The sequence below is a fragment of the Balearica regulorum genome, chromosome 7 (genome assembly GCF_011004875.1).
Source record: "Balearica regulorum gibbericeps isolate bBalReg1 chromosome 7, bBalReg1.pri, whole genome shotgun sequence".
In the NCBI taxonomy this organism is placed as follows: domain Eukaryota; kingdom Metazoa; phylum Chordata; class Aves; order Gruiformes; family Gruidae; genus Balearica; species Balearica regulorum.
This window is the reverse complement of record NC_046190.1, coordinates 17,783,061-17,808,216: the sequence shown is the minus strand read 5'-3', so window position 1 is coordinate 17,808,216 and position 25,156 is coordinate 17,783,061. Positions and strand designations below refer to the sequence as shown.

The 25,156-nt window shown below is 36.1% G+C and overlaps 1 protein-coding gene across 14 annotated transcripts in view; it reads left to right on the top strand.

The window, feature by feature from the left end:
* CPEB3 (cytoplasmic polyadenylation element binding protein 3) overlaps window positions 1-25,156 on the top strand; it is a 96,565-nt gene that overhangs the window by 47,343 nt on the left and 24,066 nt on the right. For 6 of the 14 annotated variants that reach the window (XM_075758212.1, XM_075758211.1, XM_075758213.1 and 3 more), the window contains 3 exons: window positions 10,940-10,963; window positions 15,724-15,891; window positions 17,737-17,826. The exons of 2 other annotated variants lie outside the window; for them this stretch is intronic. In XM_075758212.1, coding sequence (XP_075614327.1) covers window positions 10,940-10,963; window positions 15,724-15,891; window positions 17,737-17,826 — 282 coding nt within the window. The remainder of the gene's footprint in view (window positions 1-10,939; window positions 10,964-15,723; window positions 15,892-17,736; window positions 17,827-25,156) is intronic. 6 more of the 14 variants (XM_075758218.1, XM_075758217.1, XM_075758214.1 and 3 more) reach the window with 3 other exon arrangements.

Sequence of the window (25,156 nt, the reverse complement as noted above, 5' to 3'; positions counted from 1 at the left end):
GTATTCTTATTTACTGATTACAGCCTTTTGAAACTAGTGATTTTCCTGACTGACTGTCTCAAACTACTGTCTGTAAATGTTGAAGGAGATTGTTTGGTTTGAGGGAAGGTGTCGCTTGCTAAGTTGGTAGGGCTTGCTGTAGAGCATACTACCACCTTTCATCATTGTGCAAAGCTATAAATCATCATCATTTCAAAGCACTGAGTTCTGAAATAGTAAAATTAGTGAGATAGAAGAGATTACTTTTAAATGCATGATTATTATGAATCTCTTCTTGTCATTCATGGTATTATGCTTGCGTACATACACAAACTGTTGCAGATGTGTATAAGCATGTTTATATTGTAGAGGCACTTGAAGTTCTCTATCAGAATGAGGTTTCTGTTGAGGAATGCAAAGTTCAAATATTCAGAGAGATCTGAACATAATTCTAAGAGCATTTAAACAAAAGGAAGATGCCAGTATTTAGATTTGAAACATTGTTCAAAAGGAAAAATCTATAGCTTTTTTCTATACTAGCTCTAATTGAAATTTCTCTAATTGAAATAGTGTTTTTAATCGAGTAGTGACATTGGTTTGTTAACTTTTTAATAATGTAATTCATACTGAGCTAAACAGTAGAAGAATTTTTATAAACTTGCATCTACAGCAGCTTATTAAATACAATAGATACAGAATTGTATTGCTAGGATCCCAAACGAACTTCTATAAAATTAACTTAGACTAAACCTAGTTAAACCAGCAAATGAGAAAAAACCCTTTGTGGAATGCTGCAGTTTTGCTTTTCCTAAAGCTCCTCTGTACAGTGACTTTGCACTGCTTTGGGCTTCAAATGTTCCATCTGCTTCCAATGTTCATTCTTGTCTCATAAGAAAATGTGTCGTTTGTGAGGTCTGGTACTATTTGCTCTCCATCTGACTGTCTTTTTCTTCTTTTCAGTAGTGTCATTTAGTTCTGTTTGTTCTGAGTAAGATAATTTGAAAAATACATTAAGAAGAGTTTGGGGTACCTTTTTAGATGTTTGTGTAGAGATTTTTGTTTTGTTTTATTAATATTGATAATAATTATGTGAGAAAGTCATCATGCCATGACAGACAATGTAATGGCAGCAAAACAATTTCATTTTTTATTTTCATGCTTCTATTGGTTTTAAAATTGCCTTGTCTCCTTAAGTGCTATTGTACTTGGCTGTTTCCATATGCTGATGTATTGTTTTCAAACGCATGTAGTGTTTAGATATAACAAATTTGCTGAAATAGCATATTTAGATCTTTTGCCAATGCTATTGGTATACCTTGAAATGAACCACTTTGAATAGAAAGTTTATAGAGTTATTGTTGTCTTGCAAAATCTTGGATTGCCGATTTAATAGATAATAAAAACTTGTTTTTTGTAGTGATGATATTCTGGGAAAATGTGCAGCTAAATTTCGAGAGGCATCAATCTCTTCTAATAATTTGGCACTTGCCTAGAGGAAATTACTGAGCTCTTTAGCCCAATTGCCAAGTCAGGTTACTAATGTATTACTAGCTTAGTAACATATAAGGAATAATAGAAAGGAATAAAAGACACTGTAAGTGCTAATAAGGTTTGCAAAACTAGACCTAATTTAATCGCAAAGAAATCAGAGAAAAAAAGAATGATGTAAAGTGTGACATAGCAAAGGCAGCAGGGTTCATAAGAGTCCCAGAGTGAGCTGTCACTTTACATATAACATTGTTAAGTTTTTCAGAACTAGCTGCACAAACCGTTAGTATTGATGCTGCCTTGGGGGCTGTGAGGCGGCCTAGCTGATATCTCAAAGTCCCTTCTATACCTGTTTAATTTAAAAAAAAAAAGGGGGGGGGGGAGCAATAAAAACATGCTTTTTTTTTCCTTTCTTCCCTTCAATTTTTTTATATTAGCATCTGTGCTTTCTAAGATCTGATTTGGCTGTTACTGAAGGCAGTATCTCTTACCAGTGACTGCTACAGTCTTTTTCTAGCAGGGGAAGATTTTTTTCTTTCTTGTTCGGATTTGGGGTTTTTTGGGGTTTTTTGTTTGTTTTTGTTTTGTTTTAATGCAACTTTGTAGCTCTTTACTACCTTCTTGTTTGTTTGGGTTTTTTCCCCACCCATTTCCCTGCCTCATAACCTCGCCAATGTGCTTTTCTTTCATCTGTGTGATCCTCTCTATTGTGGGTGAGTGCCATCTGTTTCTGCAGAATTTTATTGCTTATTCCACAAGCATTATATATGATGCTAGAAGAGATGAGACTGCAGTCCAGAATTAGGTTTGGTAAATTGGAAGCAATATGAAGGAAGTTCCTATCAACCTGGCTGTTAGAAATGTGAGGTTTATCATTAATCTATATTTTAAACTAAAACAAAGAAATGAAAATCTATAAGCCTTCCCTCCTGCACAGATGCTTGGCTGCTCAGTATGCCTAAGGAAGGAAGACCTAGGCTGTTTAAACAATAGTTTTGGGTATCAAATGTAGTTTACATGTTTGATCAACTGTTTGAGGCCCAATGTGTGGGCCTTAACTGCACACAGCTTGCATGAAGATTGTATTTTTGTGATAATGGGATTCAATTTTGTATGTAGGTATGTCAGCATATGTTACCAGGGAGATTGTTGTAACACTTGCATTGCTAGCATTGGAAAAAAGTGAACCAGAAGGGACCATTGAAGCTAATATCACCAAATTATTGCAATGCCCATCTGCACGTCCAGCCCATCTATCAGTGGAAATTAAGAATCACCTTTTGAACCACTCTTAGATGAGCAATAATTCATCCCAATCCCAAAACCTAAATTATTTTCAAAGATCTCTTTAAAAAGAATGGAGGATAGAACTCTCGTTCTTTATGAACAGCTTTTCTAGCCATAGAAAAAGGGGAAGAAAGAACATTATTTTATTAAACAAGCTGTTCTGTTGTGTTGCTCATCATGAAAAATATCCCATCAAATCTCAAATACTGAAACATGCTGAAGTAAAAATAATTGCAAATGCTATCCCTGAAAAAGTGGAGTGAGTGTTCTGCAAACTACAGATTAATATATAGAAAACTTTCTTCGGAAGCAAATAAATTTCTGTGCACGTAAAGCTCAGTACAAATATACTATGGCAAGGAATCCAAAAGTTAATATAGTGAACCAAGTTTATTTCTTTATTCTCTAAAATATAATTCTTATTTTTCCCTATGCTTTTATGCACATGACTTACAGAGTTTTATCATGCCATGTTCATTTATCAACTTGCTTTTTATCTAGATAAAATCCATAAATTGTTATTCAAGGAATAGTATTTTATATGCAGTAAATTCATGATAGTTTTATTCAGCATTGGCCTCATTTTTGTATGCAAACTGTTCTTGTCAACCTTGACTCCTATTTTAGTATAAATGTTGATTTTTTTTTTTCTAAATGATGTTTATGTGCATGTAATTTTTTACATTGATTGCTACAAATTAAGTTACTCAAATTGCTGCTGCTTTAGCTACTTCCTTTCATATAACTCCAACTGTATGAAAATCTACTTTTTAAATAGAATGTTTCTTACCTAGCACTTATTCAGTGATTATTTTTTTTCCCCCCCACATTTTGACAGTTTGATAGATAACCTTGACCATTCAGACAGAATAGCATAGACTGACAGTGATCAAAGAGGAAACTTTTGATTTGTCTTGCTGGAATTGCAACTATGATTTTCCCACATAATTTGAGACAGGTTGGTGAATGGTAGATACTTTTAAAATAATAAAGTAAATAAATAAACTTTATTTTGTACATTATAGCAAAAGAATTGACTGAAATTAACCAAGTCAAGAATGTTTCCCAAAGGAACTTTGAATATGTGGCCCAAAGTTTAAAAGAAGTCTAGTACGTTACAAAGATACACTATTTATGTGTCTGATTTCAGAATTTTGTTATGACCCAAAGGAAATTGTCAAATCAGTTGATAGAAATTCTGATTGTTGCATGCATTTCTTGCATCTGCATTTCTTGTTATATGCACACAAATGCTTGATCTCAGTCTGTGTATTTTAATGAGTTCCTAGATTATTCTCTTCATTTGCTTCTTGTAACTTTAGCAAAAAGAGTTCTTCAGTGAGTTCAAAGTGTGCTGCAGGGAGATTGTTATAGCATAGATGCATTGCATAATTATACTTGATTCTATCACCTTCTGTCAGTTCATGAATTCATTTTCACTGGCTTTGTAATTCACTTGTAAACTTCCAGATCTCTAAGAACATCAGAGACCCACTATTCAAAAGAAAAAGCTTGACATATTTTCCTTTCCAATCTTAGAAAATTATTGGACAACTTATGGTGTCCTAAAGCAAGTATTGTTTTGAACTGTGGACTGCTTCAAGATTACAAATGAGTTTTCCAAGTTAGAAATAAGAATCTGGTACCTTATAAATCAGGGAGGTTCCCAGTCTTGTTAAATAAGCTGTCCTTTAGCCCTTCTAGCTCCAAAATTTCAAATCTGGAAAAGTTGAATTTTATTTTTTTTTTTATAAAGATAATGCTATTTTATGCATTTAAGTGTCTTTAAGATTTCCTTGAAATGTGTATCTTTTGATATTGTGGACACATTATTGCATGAACAAGATAAGCACCAAGAGTTGAAGAAAGAATGTTTTTTAAAATCTCAAAATACTTTCTATTAAGTCTTCTGTAAAATGCAATAATACAAATAAATGGTGGTGCTTATTTCTGTATTGGAAATTACCTGATCAGATTCTCTTTTAGCTATGATACAGAAAGAGGGTAGATCTAGTTCTTTTGAGTTAATGTTTTATGGATTCACAAGTTTATTATTTCCTTGAAACGCTATTTGAACCATATACAGTGTGCAGATCAAATCCCATATTGTAATAAAGCTATGAAAAAAAAATCAGAAAAGAACTCTGAGATCAGATGTCAGTAATTTATAAGTCACTATCTTATTTGACATGTAACATCTCATGGCTTAGACATTTTAGTACATCTAAAATAAAAAAATTTGAGGTGTGCCTAACCAGTAAAGATTATTTTCATGGTCCAACCTAATTTAATAACACTATAATAAATGTGTTTCAGATTCTTAATTTTACAGGGTTCTTCCAGTAAGGACCATCACGCAGTCTTCATTCTCTAGCACAAATTAATCCTGTCCATACCTCTGCTAAAATCTGTGAAGAGGATCTTTCACAGCTTGTCAGTTTTATGTTGCTGTTAGAATCTGATTTAAAAGACAAGTCAACAAATTAATTTGGCAATATTATCTCCTGTGTGTCCATACTGGAAGTACATCTGCCTGTCTATAGACTTAAGTTATCAGATTTTTAATAAGGTTTGATGCCTTTGAAAAGGTTCTCCAGAAAGTGTTCTCTCTCAAGTTATTAATTAAGGCATAATGAAGCTGCTGAAAGTTTTTGATCTGCTTGATGTAGGTGAACAATACTCAAGTTTCCATACAGAACATTTTCTTGATGGTAGTGATACTAACATGTTGAGTAATTATCAGCATGTGATTGACTGGCTTCATAAAAAAAAAAAAATGTTTTATAAGAACGTGCTCGTGTTTCAGTCAAGCTTGTTAATTGTTCTACCAACTTTCTCCCATGTGTAGCTAGCTGTCTTCCCAGGGCAACTTTTCCCCATGGTTTCTGATCCATAAAAATTGAACCCTTAACTAAAGATTAAGCTGTTAGAGTGAATACTCATTGTTTCACATGACTAACATCTGTTGTCTCCAGGAGATCTAGTAAGGTGGTTTTTGTTTTTGCAAGTGTTTCTTAACTTTAAAGGCTTGGTTCGCAGGGATATTGAACTATAAGTCATTATTACGCCTTCTTGTACTGATGTATTGTGTCAGCATTTAATTGAATCATGTCAGATGATACTCATTTCTAGGTTGAGCTATTGTATAGTCATCACTGATACCTATTTTTCCCAAGTGCCACTGATTTTTATTTTCTGTTGCCTTATAACTGAAGTGTATTGTGACCAGTGCATACTACAAGCCTTAGGCAAGTATAGCCAGCCCAGTTACAGAATAGTAAACCAGTACAAGCCCTAATGCATACATAGTTTTTTTTATGGAAAAGTGTTCTCATGGCATTCCTATGGAATAATCCTATTCCATAGGAATAAATTAAACCAGTGACAGCACATAAATTTGGGGTTTGGAAACTTTTTGTCTTTGCGGCCTTGGGTAAAGCTAATGAGGTTGATAATGAACATCAGTTTCACTGCTCTATTACAGTTTTCTCTGTGCCCTTAAGAAGCTTAATTTTTTTTTTTCCCGTTAGCTATGCTTTTTCCTTATTTTGTAATATCAAAATAGCTAACCATTAAAATATAACTTTCTCTGGGTCTTATAGTTGTTCTTTCTTATAGTCTGTCTCTACTGTGACTGTACTGAGTTACCAAGAGATTAAAGAAGCTGAAATGCTTCATTTGGGGAGGAGAAGGCTGAAGGTGATGGAGCCTTAGAAGAATCACAGGGGAATGCAGAACTGCTGTTCACCATGTTCCACATGGCTAGAGCTAACAGGGCAAATGGTGAAACTTCTAGTAGATCCATGTAAAACCCACAAAAGGAAGTGCTTCTGTAGTTTACTTTTGGAACTTGCTGCCACAGGAATTTGTGGAAGCAGATAGTATCAGCATGTTTAAAAAAGCATTAAACAAATTGTTAACAAAAGGCCTTTATGCAGGTATTAGAAGTATGCAAGAGTGTGCCTCCTAACGTGTTTCATCCAATGATTATGAATGCTAAGGTAATAGGAGAGAAACATATCACTGATCATGGCCAGTCTAACATGCTCTTTCTAGTGGCATTATTGAAGACTGAATGCTTGTCTGGATGGTTCATTAATTTTACTCAGCAGGGTGTTCTAGATGAGCTCTCATAGGTATTCTAGCTGAGCTTATATGGTTCATGTCTACATTACAATATACACTAAGAATAAGTTTATAAGCATATATTTTAGTCAAAGTCCTTTCTTTGCTGTAGGTTGTCACTTGGTTTCATCTCTTTCAAATAAATTGCAGAACCTTACTTACACCTGCCTTACTAATAATAATTCTCAGAAATTGTTTGTGCAATTCTGGTATTTATTTACGTGGTTTGCTTTTATCACACAAATTACACAATGTCCCTTTTTGTGTTGGAACCTTCCAACACAAACAACAGGGCCAAACCAAACTTATTCCCAGCCTAAGTAGTGAGCTGAAGAATGAAGGTGGTTTACTTGTTGATACACAGTAAGCACTGTCCTGTTGCTTCGTGGTGTTCTTGGTTTTCAGCATGCATGTTAACTGAGCAAGAGTGACTAAACAGCAGAGTAACTTCCCTCATTCACATAACTTTTCTTCCCTTGCCAACACTGTCATTGTCAATGTGGATATTCTGGTCCTCTGCCTTTCCAGGACTATAGGCAAGGGTTGTTAGGTCACTCCTTCCTTCTGAATCCTTGAGGGCTATCTTGTGTGGATGTGTGCTTCTATGTGCTTATCGCGTAAACCATGTTATCTCAAAAGTTTTGTGTCTCTTCATAAAATATTGCACATGTGTTCTTATGCTGCCGGTTGACCCCTTCTCCCTTGACTGCCAGATAGATGTTTGCAAAATGCAAGCCTTTAAAGTTCTTTTTCATCATTTTCTGATAGCTTTCCTTGAGATGTGTAAAATTTGAGCATTTCGCTTGAGTGTGTTTTGATTTATTGCAACAATCGGTAATCTTTGCTGCAGGCTTTTGAGAATTCCAGTAGCATTAGCACTAAATTTACTTAATTGCATTGCAAGATTTGGGGTTTGGGGAGTTGGTTTTGCTTGTTTGTTAAAAGCTTGGAGTTACGTTCTTCAACATGCAGTTTCATGTTTGTAAAAATACTCAAGTTCTGGGATGAGGTGAGTTAATAGTTTCAGGAGGATTATCAGGAGGTACAAAAAGAATGTATTGTTCTTTTGTATTTGAGTACATGCAACTTGGGACATAGTGGTTATGTAACTTTCTACCTGTCAGAGTTAAAGTTGCAAATGGATGGAGAAACACTAACACAGTGGTGATCGTTCTGGGAGTTGCACAACTGATCAGTGCCTGCTTGCAACAATTTCACATTTTACATGGAAAATGCCTCATTGCTTCTTAAGGCAGCAATGTTTTCATTAGTACTCTAATGTTCTATGAGGTACCTAGAAAAGAACCACTTTTGTGGTGAATTTGGAAACCTTTCAGCCAGTATATGGGAGTGGCTTTATCAGTGATGGGTACAATTTTGGGAGGTCCCAGTCTCTTTTCTTTTGTCTTCTGTTGGAATTGCCCAAGAGAGAAAGTAACTTCAGATAGATAACACTGGTAATTTCATTGTTTGTAATAGTGCAATAATTATTGGCTCCCAAATGTTTTCATTCAAGAATAATTTCAGAATTGTTTATTTTCTAAAATATTTACTTAAACTGGAGGTGTTATGAAATTTACCTGATGAACCATTTCTTCTGTTGTGCTTTCAACTTTGACTTATGAACAAGATGGGTATTTTTTATTAACTTGTCTCAAATGACACGTTCTTATTTTGCATACTGTGTCAACAACACAATAAAGCGTGTGTTGACTTTCTTAAGTTTCTGTGCTGAATAACTGCCAGCTTGTTGGAAAAAGTAACATTTTAATGTAAACACAGGATAAAATTGAGTTAATTTTCAAATTATACGTGTGTGTGTATATATGTAATGTGATCAACAATGGCGAAACTTCACCACCTTTGAGTGTTCAAATGTGATGCAGTGTTTTTAAATCAGCAAAAGCTGACTCGGCTGACTGTCTTCCTGTTTAAGTTAATTCTGCTATTTTCCCCCTAGAATTTACCTTCAGTAAAACTTTTTTTTATGGACATAAAGATTATGTGTGTGAGTGCATATATAAGATAAAAGTAATATTATGCAGTGCAGTGTAACAAAGAAGTGTTAGAATACATGAATGGCAATGTTATTCTGTAACATTGGTTATTGTAAATTTACACAAGTCTGTGGTAGATTTCTGCAATTGTGTACTGTTATCTTGTTCAAAGCCTAAATGTTTACATGAAGCATATAAAGCTTTCTTTTCTTAAAAAGAAACACAGAAGTCTTTTTCATCTCATATTAAAGTAATACTTATTTAATTTTTAGATTGGTAGCATTCTGTTTGAGAAACCTCTTTCAAATAAATTACTCTCAAAATATGTTGATAGCTATACCTTGATAGATGCTTATTTTTTGGTGTATGGGCATTCAGCAAGACAAGGACTTGCTACATGAGGTCTGATAGTGATTCTTTGCCATCATCATAAGTAATGCAGTATAGCTTTAGCAGTAACTAGAAAGGAGCAGGATTAATTTTATTCTTGCTGCAAAGCCAGCTCCAGTATTAATTCTCCCTATCGCTTGCTGTGCAAGGAGCAGAGTCTGTTTCAGGGCTTACTACCTGCCTCACTGTGCCTGAATAGTTGTTCACACAGACAGCATCCACTGTCACTACGTTAAACATAAATTGTGAAGCAGTTCTTCATCATAGCCCTTGAAATTTTTTAATCCCCCTAATGCATAAATACTCATGTAGTTGCTTTTTTGTGGCCTTATTGATGGCAGGAGAAAAAGACACAGGTGTATGGTGTCTGAGACCGTGTTTCTTTAGGGCTTGAGGAAGAAGCTGCTTGAGTAGAAGAGAGATTACTAGTTCCAGTGCTGAAGAGGTTCAGCATTGCTCTGGGTAGCCTCTCCGGCCACTCAGAGGTGACAGCCACGGGACCAGTCAGCAGATGAGTGGTTCTCAGCTAGCCACAACTGATTAGTCATGTAATTGCTGGCCAAAGAAAAGTTGGTAGGGAAAGCTGAGGGGTATGGTGGGATACCTCAGGACGTGCATTTGGAGGTGGAAATAGAAAAATGGAAGGGTTTATGGTAGAGGACACTTGGGATATAGAAGGAGGGCATGGGCACTAGATTATGTGGGCTAAGGGGGATTGTAGGGAGAGCTAAAGGAATCACACCTAAAACCTGGGCATGCGGAAGGCATTGTGTTAGGGTTGAAATGAGATAGGGTTGGGAAGGAGGAGGAACACAAACAGTACTGCAGTGAAGAGAGAGAGGAACAAAACAAGACTCTATTGCTTAAGTACACTTCCTGTTGGAAAACTCTGCCTGATCCCTAGCCTTCCACACTTGATTACCTTGGAAGACCACAGATGCCTTTTGTGACAGATTGAAGTCCCTGTGTAGAAGACACTGTTTTCCAGATTATTTTCTGGTATTCTAAAATTAAAGATTAAAATAAATGCTGCTTTTTGCATTTCCGATTATAACATGAAATATGCTTCTGCTCTTGTACAACATTGTGGATTTTGCCATTGATGCATGTCTCATTGAAATGCTGTATTAATTCTGGTAGTTACAGACATTTTGTCAATCTGTTTTTATTCATCTGAACATACTGGCTACTGAGTTCATATTGTTTTGGTAGGATTTTAGCGTTTAGAGATGGTTAATTATTTAAATTGAAACATAATTGAAAAATATGTTCTCTACAACTGATTTAATAAAATGCAAAATGAATTATTATAATTAGGATTACTGTTTATGATGTTTATTGCCTCTTAAAACCATAATCCTAAATTATTATTTTATAAGTCTGTAAGTCTGATATGCCTGATTTTTTTAATACCTTTGCTATATAGAAAACTTACACAGCAGGTATGTTCCTTTTTTTTCTTCCTTTTTTTTTTTTCCTCCCTGGCTGTGTCATCTTCAAACTTTTTCTCTTGTCTTGGGTTGTTTGAATTTCATCTTGCACTTTTTTAATGTCTTTTCCTTCTTTATGGTGGGAGGGGAAGAAGAGAAGAGGTAGAAGCTACATTTTCTTTGCTTTTGAAGCTAAATCTAATGACAGCTGTACCGACAATTTTCTTCTGTGTTTACATGCAGCCAGGAGCTATGGGCGGAGAAGAGGTAAAAGTATTTACTAAATGTTTTGTTTGCTGAATAGTGGGAGAAATAAATATTTCATTTTCTTATGATGTTACCAATTTTAACATTATTTGGTTCGTCAATTGCTTCATATAAATCAATCTCATATGCTTCATTTTCAAAGCACCTCCGTTTCAATATCAGCTTAAAGCAATGATGATATTGAGTGGATAACTTCAAGTGTGTTGCTATTACTAGTGAACTGGAGGATAACTGAATGTAAAGACTTTCATGGTACATATTTATGACTTTGAATGTGTAGTGTTCAAAAATAAAAAGATTGTGGTGGGGTTTTTTTTTTAGAAGTGCGATGTTTAACTAGTGCATTGAACATTTCAAACCCACTTTTTTTTTTTGTTTTAGATGAAACACCTTTCATTGACTATTACACTTGAGTATTACATTGGATTGCCTTAGGTAGAACATTGTGAATACCAATTCTAATAACTGTCCTCAGTAGTGAATATTGATAATAATAAAAAAGAAAGATACAACATTTGAGCACATTTAAATTTTATTTCATCATAGGCAACCATTAAAAAATAAAAGCAGACTGAAAACATTCTACAAATGTAGAGTGTTGCATGTAAGTTTATTCTGAGAGATTAATGAACATGGACAATAGCAAGCTCGCTGACTACTAAGAAAGCTTCTAATGTACCTTACATGTATGTACTGTGCTGTAGCTTACACAGACTGTTGTTTTGTTTTTGTTTGAGTTTTGGTTTTTTGTTGTTGGTTTTTTGTTTGGGTTTTTTTTTTTTTTTTTTTAGAAAATAACAGTGAAGATTGCAGCTTTTAACAGTTAGAGTTGGGCAGTGCCATCTGCTTGGGGTACTTTGGCATTAAACTTCATTTTATCTTCTTTTTCATGTATGTTCTGTGACAGCTATGAATGTGACATTGCTTCCTTTTAAAAATGTAGAATTTGCATGATGTTTCTGAAGAAGCCTGGCAACAAACCTAGCCATACAAGCAAGCCGATAGTGTATAAGTCACTTGGTTTCACATATGTATGGATTGAGGTAGTAGGCTGTGCAGGCTGTACTAACACAGTTTATAAAATAGAATTGGAGCTGATTTTGTTCAAAGCCAACTAGTTTTAGTGTTTCATAGCTAAAACGAAAAGATTTAAGTTTTCCACAAACTTACCTTCCTTTTTTTCCCCTCCTTCCAGAGAACAAGCTATTGTTAACAGATGTTGACGTTGTCCTAATTCTTTTTCAGTGCTCTCATGGTACTGAAACAAATTGGAAAGTATGCAGAGTGTATAATATTGTATACTCTGTGTGCATGTGAACACTGTTTAATTTAATTTTGAGATTGTGGCAAGTGTTTCCAGGTTGATCAAATGGCACTGAAGTAGGGAAGGAGGTGGGGATCAGTTGGACACTATTAATTTCTTGCAGCTCATGTTTACTCATAGAAGTGAAATATAGTAAAGTGGCAGTAATTATGATGAACACAGTGTAGGCTGTTTTATACAAATTGTAGTGATGACAAAACAGGGCAAACAAGTTCTGAATGTGCTAGGACTTTCAGAATTATTTTTTTTTTTTACTCTACTGGCAAGCATATTTCACTCCATAATAATTGTTTCCTGTGTGAAATTCAGGCTTCTGTATAGTAACGAGTAGATTTGTGTGTGTGTGTGCGCGTGTGTCTCGTCATTAATGTTAGGGATTTTGTGACTTGCCTTATTAATACAATTTAATATTAATACAATATTAAAGTCTGTGATATCTGTGATATTCATGCTTTTTCATTACCTTGAATTTTATAATGTTGTTTTGAGCTTTCTTAAGAAACACAAAATTCTACAACAGTCTGTTAAAAAATGATGTGTTGTTTATCAAATGTTGTCATATATGCCCCTCTATTGTTTTTACCATTTGCATTGTGGTAATATGCAGAGTACCCAGAGGTGAATCTGTGAAGGGACTTATCTCATGTTTATTATACTTGGATATTTTAATTAGTGTTTGATTCTGTCACTGCGACTAAGTATCTTCAGTGAGAAGAGGTTTTGTCAGAAATTTCTTGGGGTTTGCCATAACCTATTAGTTCCCTACTTGATCCTCTGTTTTCTTTGAGTAGAGGTGAGCATTTCTTTGTAGGTATGCTTAGAGCTGTTGAGTCATGCTCTTCTAGGTACCATGTTTTTAACTTTTACAACCAGTCTTTCAGGTACAGATGTAAGCACAGGTATGGGAAATCAGCCCAAAATCTATTCAGCTACATTGACAACTCAGAGATGCCAGAGAAGCGGTGCAGGAGTATAAAAATAGGGCATTTAGTGACGCTTTCCCATAACACTCTCCCAGAGGTTTGCCTCCTGGGGTTTGTTGAGGTGATTTCTCAATATTTATTGCTTCACAATGGGTTTTACCCCTGTTCCTGCTCATTCCCTTTCTGAACCTATATCAGCTTTTCAGCATCTTAAAAAGCCTGTGGCAAGGGGTTCCACAGTTTGACTTGCTTTCAACCTTCTATGTACTGATTGTGTTCAATGCACTTGAGTTTCCCCTTACTGGAAGAGACAGTGAACAATCATTCCCTTTTCCCTTGTCTGTATGCTTTCGATTATTTTAAATGTATACTTCATACATTTAACTCCATACTTGACTTAACTAAAGGTTTTGGTAATTTTTTCATTTACTTAAGATGAGTACAATGCTTACAGACTGTCAAACTCTGGCATAAGAGGAGACATCGTGCTTTTTAAGCTGCTGTGCATTTTTATTTCCTTCAGAACTCAGCACTTACTCAGCTTCCTCTGTAGACTTGTATTTGAGTTGAACACCTTGTTCTAGTATCTATTAATTTGATATGTCAACTTCCACAAATGGCTCAGTTTATTTTTTACAAGAAGGCAGGCTGGAGGGGTGGGGGTGGGAATTAAAAGATTATTTTGTTTCTTAGAAATGCCAGTCTCTTATGGATATTTTTGAATTTCCTACTTTTCAATGGGTTTTCTGATTTGATATTTTTACACAATTTTAGCTTTCCTAATCATTATTTCTCTCAGGTATATGTTCTCTTTTATGCTGAAATGCATATGTTTAGGTATGTGCATGACCTGTTTGTCCATTAATGGAATATTCATCATTAGTCTTTCCTGGTTTATGCTCTAAACACACCATTTCTGCCAACCAGTTATACTAGACTTTGAAGAGTACCATCTCTAAATCCTTCTCTGATTGTTTTTTTTATGTTGGTGTTTAAAAGCACAGTAGGATTTTTGTTTCAGTGTATTTATGTATCTGTGATCTCCGTCAATGTTGATCTCCGTCATTCTAGTTCCTGGTGTTCGTAAAGAAAATCAGGCTGGTGGTCCGCGTCAGTCAGAACATCTTTCCTGGTTTTTGTTAGCTTATTGTCCTTATGTAGGACTGCTGCTTCTTTTTGTAATCTGTCCTTTACTACTGGAGACTCTACTGCTAATATTTTCAGTGTATACATTTTTCTGACTAGTGTTCCTCTGCATGTCTTGATTTTTTTTTTTCTCCTTGCCCCTGTTTTTATTTCCTGTACTTCCCTGTGCTGTTAATATCAGTGTGGTGTTAATTCTTCCTTAGGTCTTGCTGGAGGTCAGTTTCATGTGATGCATTACCTTTGAATTTAATTATGTGCCCTGCTATTTATATTTGTAATTAACCCCCCTATAAACTGTTTGTATCAATTAATTATAATTCCATCTCTGGGAGCAATCCTCCATGATCTGAGGGGACAATTAGCCTTTTCAGAGTTGAGATGGAGCTCCCCTTTATACATCTCTACATCACAGGATTTATTTTTCAACTTGGGTATAGGGAATTGTTCAGTTCTAAAGTTGGCATGTTCTACAGTGTTCTACAGTGTTGCTTATACATAGACTTTGAATATTTCTTTACTTTCTATTCTGGGTTAATAAATCTGTTAAGATAATGTGTGTATACTTTGGTAGTAATAGCAACAAGTTAATTGCATCAGATGATCACAAATTCTTTACTTTTCATTAACAAACTGAGTAGCAGCCATTTATGTTGCTTTTTGTTAATTCATTACTGAAAGGGTGTTTTAACACTGAGTAACAGCTTGACATGCTGTCTTAGCTAACAACTTTTTTCTTCAAGTGCAAATTTTTTGTGGTTTATTTAATAAGATTTTTAAGATTTTTTTTTTTTCTTGTTAGCTAAGCTTCTTGCTTCACCTACATGTTTTATATTCACAATACAAAGCTCTTCTATGTTTATTTTGCTGTTTGCCCCCCCTACTTAGACCAGGCCTCCATTCACTCGAGGAGGAAGTGATGCAGCCCTTGTGGTTAGAACCCTGTAAAGCACTCTGAAGGAGACTCCTGCTCTGCAGTGCAGTGGCTTGAGGGATCTGCTCTTTAAGATCACTCCTTCAAGATCTGTTATGGAAGATTTAAATCTCTAAGAATTGGTTTGAAATGTAAATCTTAGAAGGTTCTTTCTATAGCTATGACACACAATTTCATCAGATAACTTGTTGGTTTTCATTGTTAGCCATTCGCAAGGGTTTGTTTTAAAGCTAAATTAGGTTTATTGTCTTGTAAGGATAATATAGTCTTGGAAAAATAGAAGCAATACTAATGATCATTTGGACCACTTAGCTGGGCCCTTTAATGCAAATTCTATTAAAGCAAAACAGTACAAGCAAAATATAATGGTTTTTACTGAAATGTTTAATTCTCCAGGAAATAGTGTTAACTATAGATACTACAAAATCTGTTACAGGTCGGTCTTCACTCTTTCCTTTTGAAGATGGCTTCCTAGACGACAGTCATGGTGATCAGTCTTTATCATCGGGTCTCAGCTCTCCAACACGCTGTCAGAATGGTGAAAGAGTGGAACGCTATTCTAGAAAAGTCTTTGTTGGAGGTCTTCCTCCTGACATTGATGAAGGTACTGTGAATAAGTTACATCGGTGAGATGTGGGAATTGGCTTTCATATAATTACTTTGAAAAGGTCAGATTTTCATAAAAAAACAAACATATTTTCCCAGATATGTCGTTTGTAGTGCTTGTGGCATTATTTAAAACAAACACCACCACCCCCTGCAACACCTGAGAATTTACCTGACATTCTTTTGTACTGTAGATCAGAAGAGATGGAGACAGAAATGCCGGCATAGCAGGTCTTCTAATCTGCAATAGCAGCATGTGTAGGAAAGTGGAAAAGCTGGAAAAGGGAACTTAGTGGGTACTGTCACTCCTCCATAGTCTTTCCCTGTTCTTTCTAAAAGATGTGCTTGACTTTAAGGACTTTGTTAATACAGTCCTTACCAAAATGCATTGGGCTTCAGTTAATCAGCTCTTATATCCAGCACATATGCAGTGTTCAGTTGACAAATGTAGGGCAATTAATATGGCTATGAAATAATCAGCTTAGTAGGCATGGTTACATTTTTTTCTCAATCTCAATCAATACCTGTTCTACTTCTGTGTGCCCTGCACACCCTGACTCCCAGACCAAAATCATGACAAGTTTTGGTGTGTTTTTCATATTATAGCTGGAATCCACCACTATCTAGCTTCAACTGGCATACACAGGAATTTGAGGATGCCTTATAATGAAGAGAGAGGGATGTCCAAATCTGATTACTAAATTGAAGCCTAAACCCCGTGCAATTTTAATAAAGAAATAATCTGAGTTGCCAATCTATGGTTTACAAACAGCTGAAATACAGTTCCCATGTCACATCATGAGTTGCAGGACTGCTGATACAGGGACTGCTGGGTAACCTGAGTCCCCAGCTGTAAGAAGCAGCAGGCTAACAGGTACAGCTGATGTGAACATTGCTGGATCATTCAGAATCAAAATATATGCCCAGCCTGACCTACAAGGGAGTAACATGGCCACTTGGGAGCTGTTACCTTTTTTCATGAGAGGTCTACTCCAGTAACACCTTTTTCCTTTGGCTCCTTATGCAATATGTGTTTTGTGGCTCTAGTCACTTGAAAAATCTGACGTGCAGCTCATGGGGTCAGATAAACTGGACACATCTCAAACAGCTATCAAAAAATTGGAAACCCGCTGCCTTTGTCTTCAAACTTTTCTCCTGATAGATTGTTGCTCTGATCTATCTAGCGTTGCATTAGACACAATTTTAAACCGATTCTTTCTTTAAAGTACATAAATAAATGCATTGAGAAAAAAGATTTTTTTGAAAATAAAATACTTTTTTAATGAAGCATTTGCATGTAAAACACGATTGTCCTACAGGATGGTTTGAGATGTGTTCTATGGTGTTTCAAAATTGATGCTCAAAAAGCAAAGCAATAACTTGGTAACTTAAGGCAGATTTCCAGAGGGGACTGAGGAAGGTGAAATCCCAAGTCGCATGACCTGATGCAGCTTGCTTTCTAGGGCATGCTACAAGGAGTGGCCATGCTGCATATACCTTCTCCGTCAGCCCCATGTGGCTGCATCTGACCCTGCTTTGTGGCTATAATTAGAAACAGACTGCAGCTGAAGCATATTCACTTCTGATAGATCATGTTTGCATTTTAATCCTGCTGCAAACTTGCATTAGTGGAATATAAAATTACTTTTTTAAGCAGCCATGTGTAGCATAGAGGTTAAAGAATATTTAGGTATCCTCTGTCTACATTATTGCAGTTTTCACTGTTCTTAATAGGTGTAGAAAATAGTCTAAGTTGTTGGGGTTTTTTTTTAAAGTAAGAAATTTTACCTTGCCACTGTCAGTCTTCATATTCTCTCTAAGGTGCCTCATTTGTTTTTTGTAGATGAGATCACTGCCAGCTTTCGTAGGTTTGGACCTCTTGTGGTGGACTGGCCTCACAAAGCTGAAAGCAAGTCATATTTTCCACCTAAAGGTAATTAGTTTAAAATACATTTATGCAGGCTGTTATGGTAAAAGGAAACTGTCTGCAATGTGAAAAGAAAAGATTTGACTCTTTATGATGAATTTTCTCTCTTTCAACAAGCATATTTTCAGCAGTTGTCATGATGGAAAAAAACACAGTTTAGTGACTGAAATGTGGTCCTGTGTGCGTGTATTTCTTGATCAAGCCTGGAGTCCTTGAATCATGCCTTAATTTATGCTAGGCTTACTTTAGAAGGCAAGTTGTAGAAATTTCCTAGTGCTGATTCGGTTGCAGTTTGCATATTGTAGAAACTGTAGGAATAATAGCTGGAAGTGACTGGGGGATTGGGTACGCAGTGTTTTGTATAGAAGCACGAGTCCACTTTCTGTGTGTTCTGACCCAAGAAGCCATGATCCTGCTCAGAACCACAAGGTCGGCATCAGGGCTCGCTGGGTGCTGAACTGCAGCAACGAGCTGTGCTGAGAGGGGCAGGCTGGCAGTGTGCACCACGGTCACAGAGTTTCTAGGTTCAGGGTGTTCAGAGTGCATGCAGGTGGGGCAATTTCATATTTGTCAGCAAAACACTATGCAGACCTGTTTTGGCTGACAACAGTTTATGGCAAACCTCTTTGGGAGAGTTACTTGGCTAAATCACATTGCTCTTATTGTATCCTGGTCTCTCCTATGGTTTTGTGTTATACTATATACATTCTATTTTCAGTCACATGTGCCTCTTGCCTATAGTTTGGAAATTCATTCATGATCTGAAACAGTAGCATGAAGTTATACACAGAATTTCTGATCTAGATGAGTTTCTGTTCTCACTGACCCTGAAAGCTCTTAATTGCTCATTAAGACTGATGATTTTGGCAGGACAATGGGCTGTTCAGTCAGTGAACTAGCTAGCTAATCCTACAATAGTTTGATAGATATATTTTAACTGTAAAAACCCACACAAATAAATGCCAGCTTAATATATCTGGAAATTTAAGTCTGGAGGCGAGATAACTCTGTGACAAATGCTTGCCTTGTAAACAGTATTTGGGGCACTTCAAAACAAAACAAAAACCAATACATGCTCCCTCTTTCCTGTTCCATTCTCGCAACTCAGCCTTGCTGTCAGTAGTTATTATGCAACATCTGTTCTTGAATTTAAAAACAAAACAAACAAAAAACCCCCAAACCAGCAACAAAACACCCCAAACCTCAAAAAAACACCATATATTCCTAAGGACAGTTGGTAAAATGCATGATTTTTCCCTTTTTATTTTATTTTTAAAGGTCTTTGGGGTCTTTTTGGCTAATGAATTCTGATTGTACCTTCACTTACAAGTTAAAAAAATGTAGTAGAACCAGCTTCTCCTTGTCCCTAATATCTCCTAGTACTCTCCACTTTTTTTTTTTTCTTTTCCCCCTCTTTTTTTTTTGTTTTTGTCTTATTAATTCAGTAAGTAACTATTCATGGTAGATCAACATGGGACTTCCAATTATGATTTTGTTCTGTATCTGACAGTGGACTAGTTATGCCTTGCCAAACTTGTAAAAATGTTTTTGAGTAAGATCTTATTTTAGCAGACGATGAGGGAGTGCAGCCTCACTTCTATTTTTGTCATGATTCTAATATAGGAAACAGCTTTCAAAGTCCCTGCCAGTTGCCCTGAATGTCTGTCTGAAAGTGCTAAACAACAGTCAATCCCAACTGTTCCAGATTTATTTATAACTGACTTATTCGTTATCAATCAGGGCTGCAGCATCATACGTCCTGCATTCCTGTCTTTGAGATTCACTTACAGTCGTGTTAAGCTCGGTAGGTCAGATGTACTTGATTTACTGTGATCCCATATTGGCAGCATCCGCATAGAAGACAGAATGTTATTACCAGGAGTCAAAGGGTAAAGTTTGAATATGTATTATTGTTTTTTTCAAAGCTTTTTCATCTATTTTATATTTTATATATATAACATTATATATAAAAATAATATATATTTAATCTATTTTATATTTATAAATTATATATTAAATACCTTTAAAAACACTTATAAAATATTTATATTTTCAAAGTTATTATGGAGTCATTGATAGAACTACCACAATAAAATGTCTCCACTGCTGTTTTTCATTAGAAGTTCCTTTAGAACTAAATCAAGTCTTTTTTTTTCTATATATATTTTAAGCTGTTTTGATGCATTATCAAGCATTTCTTTAAAAAATACAGTGAAAAGAGATATTTCAAATGATGCTTGGTGCAAAATTCAATGATGGGACTTATTCAGCTGTTAAATACTCATAAATTCAAATGTTTTCTCCTTCCTTTTTTCTAGATATCTTCTTTTCCATGTTGCATTGCTAGTCTGTAAATTATCTGACATTTTGAATATGATTCTTTCAAATGAAAAAATATGTCCAAAAAAAAAAAAAAAAAGACAAATGACATTATAAAGGAGAGAATGAGTTGTTTTTTGTATGCTAGCGATCACAAAGGAAAACAAGAAAAATGGATTGTTGGAATGCAGTGGGGATGATGTGGAGGCTAATCTTTTTTCACACATTAATAAAGCCTGACCTCCAAGGCTTCTCCCACCTACCTCAATGTGCCCAGCTGGCAATAAAATTGAACCCTGCTCTTTCTGAAAATATGCCATCACCTCCCAACTGACTTCAGCGTCCTTTTTCATTAGTCCTTTGTGTCTTTGGGGGGTCAGACCAGTGGGCAGTATCTGGATTTGTAAAAAAAATTCAATATTTCTCTTTGTTTGCTTTGATAAGCGTTCAGTTAAGAGGTTTGGAGCAGACATCATCAGTAGTTGATGCCATGGGTCAGCACAGTCAGTGAAGTTTTACACTGGAGCTGTTTTATATCATTGTTTTCTGTCTCATAGTTACATACAGGTGATGACATCCCTCACAGTCCTGAGTGCATTAATACAGACTTCCAGTATCTACTTATTGGTATAATCTATTGAATTTGCGGAATGTTTACTGTGTTGGTGCAATCTATGAATTCCCTATAGTCACACTATACGAGGAGCACTTTGTTGATATTCTTAGGGCTAGGAACAAAAGGCTGCAGGAACTGTAAGCTATGGCTAATCTAATCAAGCATGAAATCTGAAAGATTAAAATAAAATGTTGCTTACAGTCTAGTGACCGACCTCCCCCCGCCCCCGGAGGGCTTTATCTGGTTAGTGAACAAGTCAGGCCGTAGATGTGTAGTCAATTCTAGCAAGCCTTATTAGCTAATTTATTAGTTGCTATGGTTGATTAGCTTAGGTGCAGTGGCATGTAAGCTGTTTTCAGGACTAGCTGGAGTCCAGAAACATTCCTGCAGCGTTGAGCTTGAACAAAGGTGGATTTCCTGGATTTGGCATCCTGAGCAGGATGGTGTCACCACAGGTCCACTTAGGCACAGTACCTCAGATTTAGTGCTGGACCTGATGGACGTAAACTGGTTGTGAATGAAATTTGCTGAACTGCAATCTCCAGTTACACAAGGCTTATTTAACTGCAGTGCCAACATTATGATTTTGGACCTTGCAGGATCGCAGATCAACATGGATGCATCTGCACCGTATTCCTCAAGCACATCTGTACTATCTATATTATTCAGGTTTTCTGGTTTTCCCAGATATTCTAGATTTTTGTTACCCTTACTGAATCTCGCCTGACATCACAGAATACACAGTGAGCATGTGTTTGGGAAAGTGATCTGGCTTGGCCAATGGTTGAGGTTTGGGAATTATAGCAGGAAAAACCAAAATCATCTGATAGATCAAATAGCCCTTAGAGGATGCAGTGGTTGCCAGTGAGTTCACTATTTAGGTTGTTGAGATAAGAGGGACTGGTGGCACCCAGCTGTTTTGTCACTGAAAGTGTATATTATGCACTTGGGCAACAGAGGCTGATAACAGCTGACAATGTGTATAAGAGGTTCGTATTTCTAGTTCTGAGCATCTGTATTATTGCCTTAACATTTATTTTTACTCCTCCTATGCATTGTAAACTTTAGCACCATGGTTTTATGTTGGTGTCATCCATAAAGTGATTTTAATGCTTTGCCTCTCAATACGGCCAATTCATTCCCATTGCCTGAAAAGTCTTTGGCTGACTTCCTTTGGCATCTGTTTGGATATGTTAGTAACGGAACTGGCAAAATTATGAATGCCATGTGTTGGGCTTGGGTAAGCAGATGCCTGGTTTGTAATGTGTTTACTTGGCTTTCACCACAGAGTTTTGGGAATTAAATGTGGTTTGTGGCTAAGTATTTTTTGAGTACCTATGAGATGTTGAGAAATAATGAAATATGCGCTAAAGAATGTTATCAAATGTAGTTACACATTACCATGACACAGTCTATTTCTCTCTGGCAAAATCCAGATAATTCATACTTTGTTGAAATAGAAATTGATGGGCTTTTTACTTATTTGCTGGTCTGCTGAGTTAACGAAGTCTCTTTTTTTCCTTTTTTTTTTTTTTTTAATTAAACAGATGGTGCCAACTGTTTCAAAAACATTCTTTTAGGGTTTTTTTAACAGATTGCTAGTTTTAGAAAAACTTTTTAAAAAAAGCCTTTACTGATTTTTCTTTGTGATAACTATGATTTTTCTAGCAATCATTAAAAACTGCACAATGTATTTTAAAATGACAAAAATTATGCAAAAGTGTTCCTTTGTTCCTTTCCATTTAGGAGGACTGATGTTTGGAGAAAGATGAGATTTAGAGTGAGAAAATGAAGCATGGGAGAGCTTGGATGTAGGAGGGGTTTGGCACAGGAGGAATGCTTTGGCTTTACAGTTGATGTAGATGTGTGGTGCAGCAGTCTGATCCTCTTGTGTTTTCCCTGTTCTTCAGTTAGTTATTCTGCTGTTTGATAAAAATAAGCACACTTGTCCCTACTGCTCTACAGGGGGCACTAAGGGTGAACAAGATCTCATGAAGAAGAAAATAGTGTATGCAGAGTTGCACAAAGCAACATTGTGAAGTGGTTCTTATGCTTTAATTTAAAACAACTGGTGGGACAGACTGTATGAGCCTCCCTGATGATCTCTAAGGTAACATTAGATGGGAACACTGTTGTTGGTAGTCTTCTGACTTGTCTTGATTTCATGGATGAGGACTATTTGCATGGTCAATTCCATTGCCACTGCAGTAGCAAGGGCAGCTTCTGCCAGAGGAACAAGAATGAACAGTTGCAAGGAGGAAGTATGGAGTCATAATTCTAATTTCATCAGCCATATTCACAGAAGGTATCTTGTTTATCTGAATACAGCAATCTATTGTACTGAAACTAATTGCTTTGGCTTAAATGATCTAATACCATTCCACCAAAGTCCAGCATAAAATGCCTAGCCAACTTTTATATTTTAAAAACTGAAGTCAGAGATCATAATATTTGCTAGAATGGAAACTGATGTTCCTTATCCAGAAATACATTTTATGGCAAATAGTCATGGGAGATCTTTTGTAAACTTTGTTTATATGTGCTCCAACTCATCTGTGCACAGTATCAGTCTTTTACCCATTGACATCTGAGGCCATGTATATAATTTGTAGTCCCTGTGTCCTCCCACAGCAGGGCAGCATAATCCCAAATCAATACAATTCACAAAATGTGCGGTAGCAAAATGCAGTACATACTAATCTTCTTTTCTGTAGCTGTGTAACTTAAAGTTGGTTTTGTGTAGAATTTTCTTTTAGGTTTCTGATGACTTTTGTTTAAGCCTACCTTTGTAAAGTTCTTCACACTATTTCCTGTCTTGTCCTAAATGTTTGAGGATTCTTGGTGTGCTGATAGTGATGACTTTAAAATGTCTGTCAGTGAGACTGCTGTGGCAGTTATCAAAGAGCATTCAAGGAGCTTGCTTCATATAAGAGAATCTCTGTCCTTAAAACTATGCCATTTGCAATTTTGTTTTCTTGGGATAAACAAGAATCTGATGAGGCAAATTATAAAAATATTTTTGAGTGATCAAGCCGAGGCAGAACAAATCTGATTCTGAAGTAGCTTTGCAGGATTACTTTCTCCCAGCGTTCATGTTGCTTTCAACAAATGCTATTTTCTTTCAGAATTGCTAGGTTGCGAGAGAATTTTTTTAACCCTGAAGAAACCACAATTTTTTAGCAAGCATTTGTTGACCCTTCTTCGGTCAACAACTTCTGATGCCTATGGAATGATCAGGTTTCTTCAGAAGGGGCTCAGCATCCATAGTCTCCAAAGGATTTGGTAGTAAAGATGTTTCTATCAGTCTTACTAGTTGCTGATGACTACAGTAACCAAATAAGCAAACTTTGAGAAGAATATAATGATTGTAGCCAAATATTCCTAATGTAGTTTAGGTTATTACTGAAAACCTGATTTTGAGAGCCAGGACTGTGCAAGTTTAGAAAGGACGGGTAGTGTAGAATTCAAGAATGAAATTTGGGTTTCTGGGTTCTAGTACAAAGTTATAAAGCAGAGTAAATCCAACCCCAGCAGCTTCTGTCTTCCTCATTAGTGTAAACCAAATGTTCCTATGAGAGAAAAATCTTTTTTTTTTCAAAAAACAGTTTTTCCCTGCATACTTCCCTCTCTTCTTTATTCTCCTTATCTGGTGTCAGAAAGCTTTTTCCAGTCAAGACATGACAAATGTGATGTAATGCCCACAATTACTGGATCAGTTCCTTTTCAGGACTGTTGTTGAGGTGGGGGGACAGGGTTGGGAGGAGAAGACATTGGGCTGCAATTACTGATAGTGGCTCTCTATTATTATTCTGTAAGAATTGATCTTGCAACACCACATGTTTGGTAACGCTCTAAGACATTCTCTTAAGTGGAGTAGTCTCTTGTGAGATTTTATGTAATGGGACCGAATCAAATTATTTTCTGCCCATAACATAAAAGAAGGCTGTTGTCCAAATTTAGATCTCTGCCCTATCAATAAATTTATCACTCATTTGTGTTTGGGTTTTGGGGTTTTTTTGTCATGTTCTCCAGAAATTGGGATTGAGTTTTAGTCTACAGGACACTTGTCTATGTGTAGACTTTTTTTTCCTTCCCCCTCCAAAGACTTAACAGTTCTTAAGATATCTCTGATAGGCTGGAGCGCATCCTCAACAGATTCTTGGTTACTCACAGTGTTGTGGCATTTTTGGTAGTTCTTTTGTTCAGATAAGTAACACTTTTAGGATCAACAGTCCAATCAGATTGGATAATACGATGTCTGTGTACTATAAAATGTTGCATGTGTACAACAGACAAATAAAGGACTAGTTTTTTTGGGTTTCAAAGAAGTAATATGCATTTGGGGCTAATGTGTTATACAGGAGACAAATTCAGTAGCTCTCCCTCAGCGAGGTTCCTCTT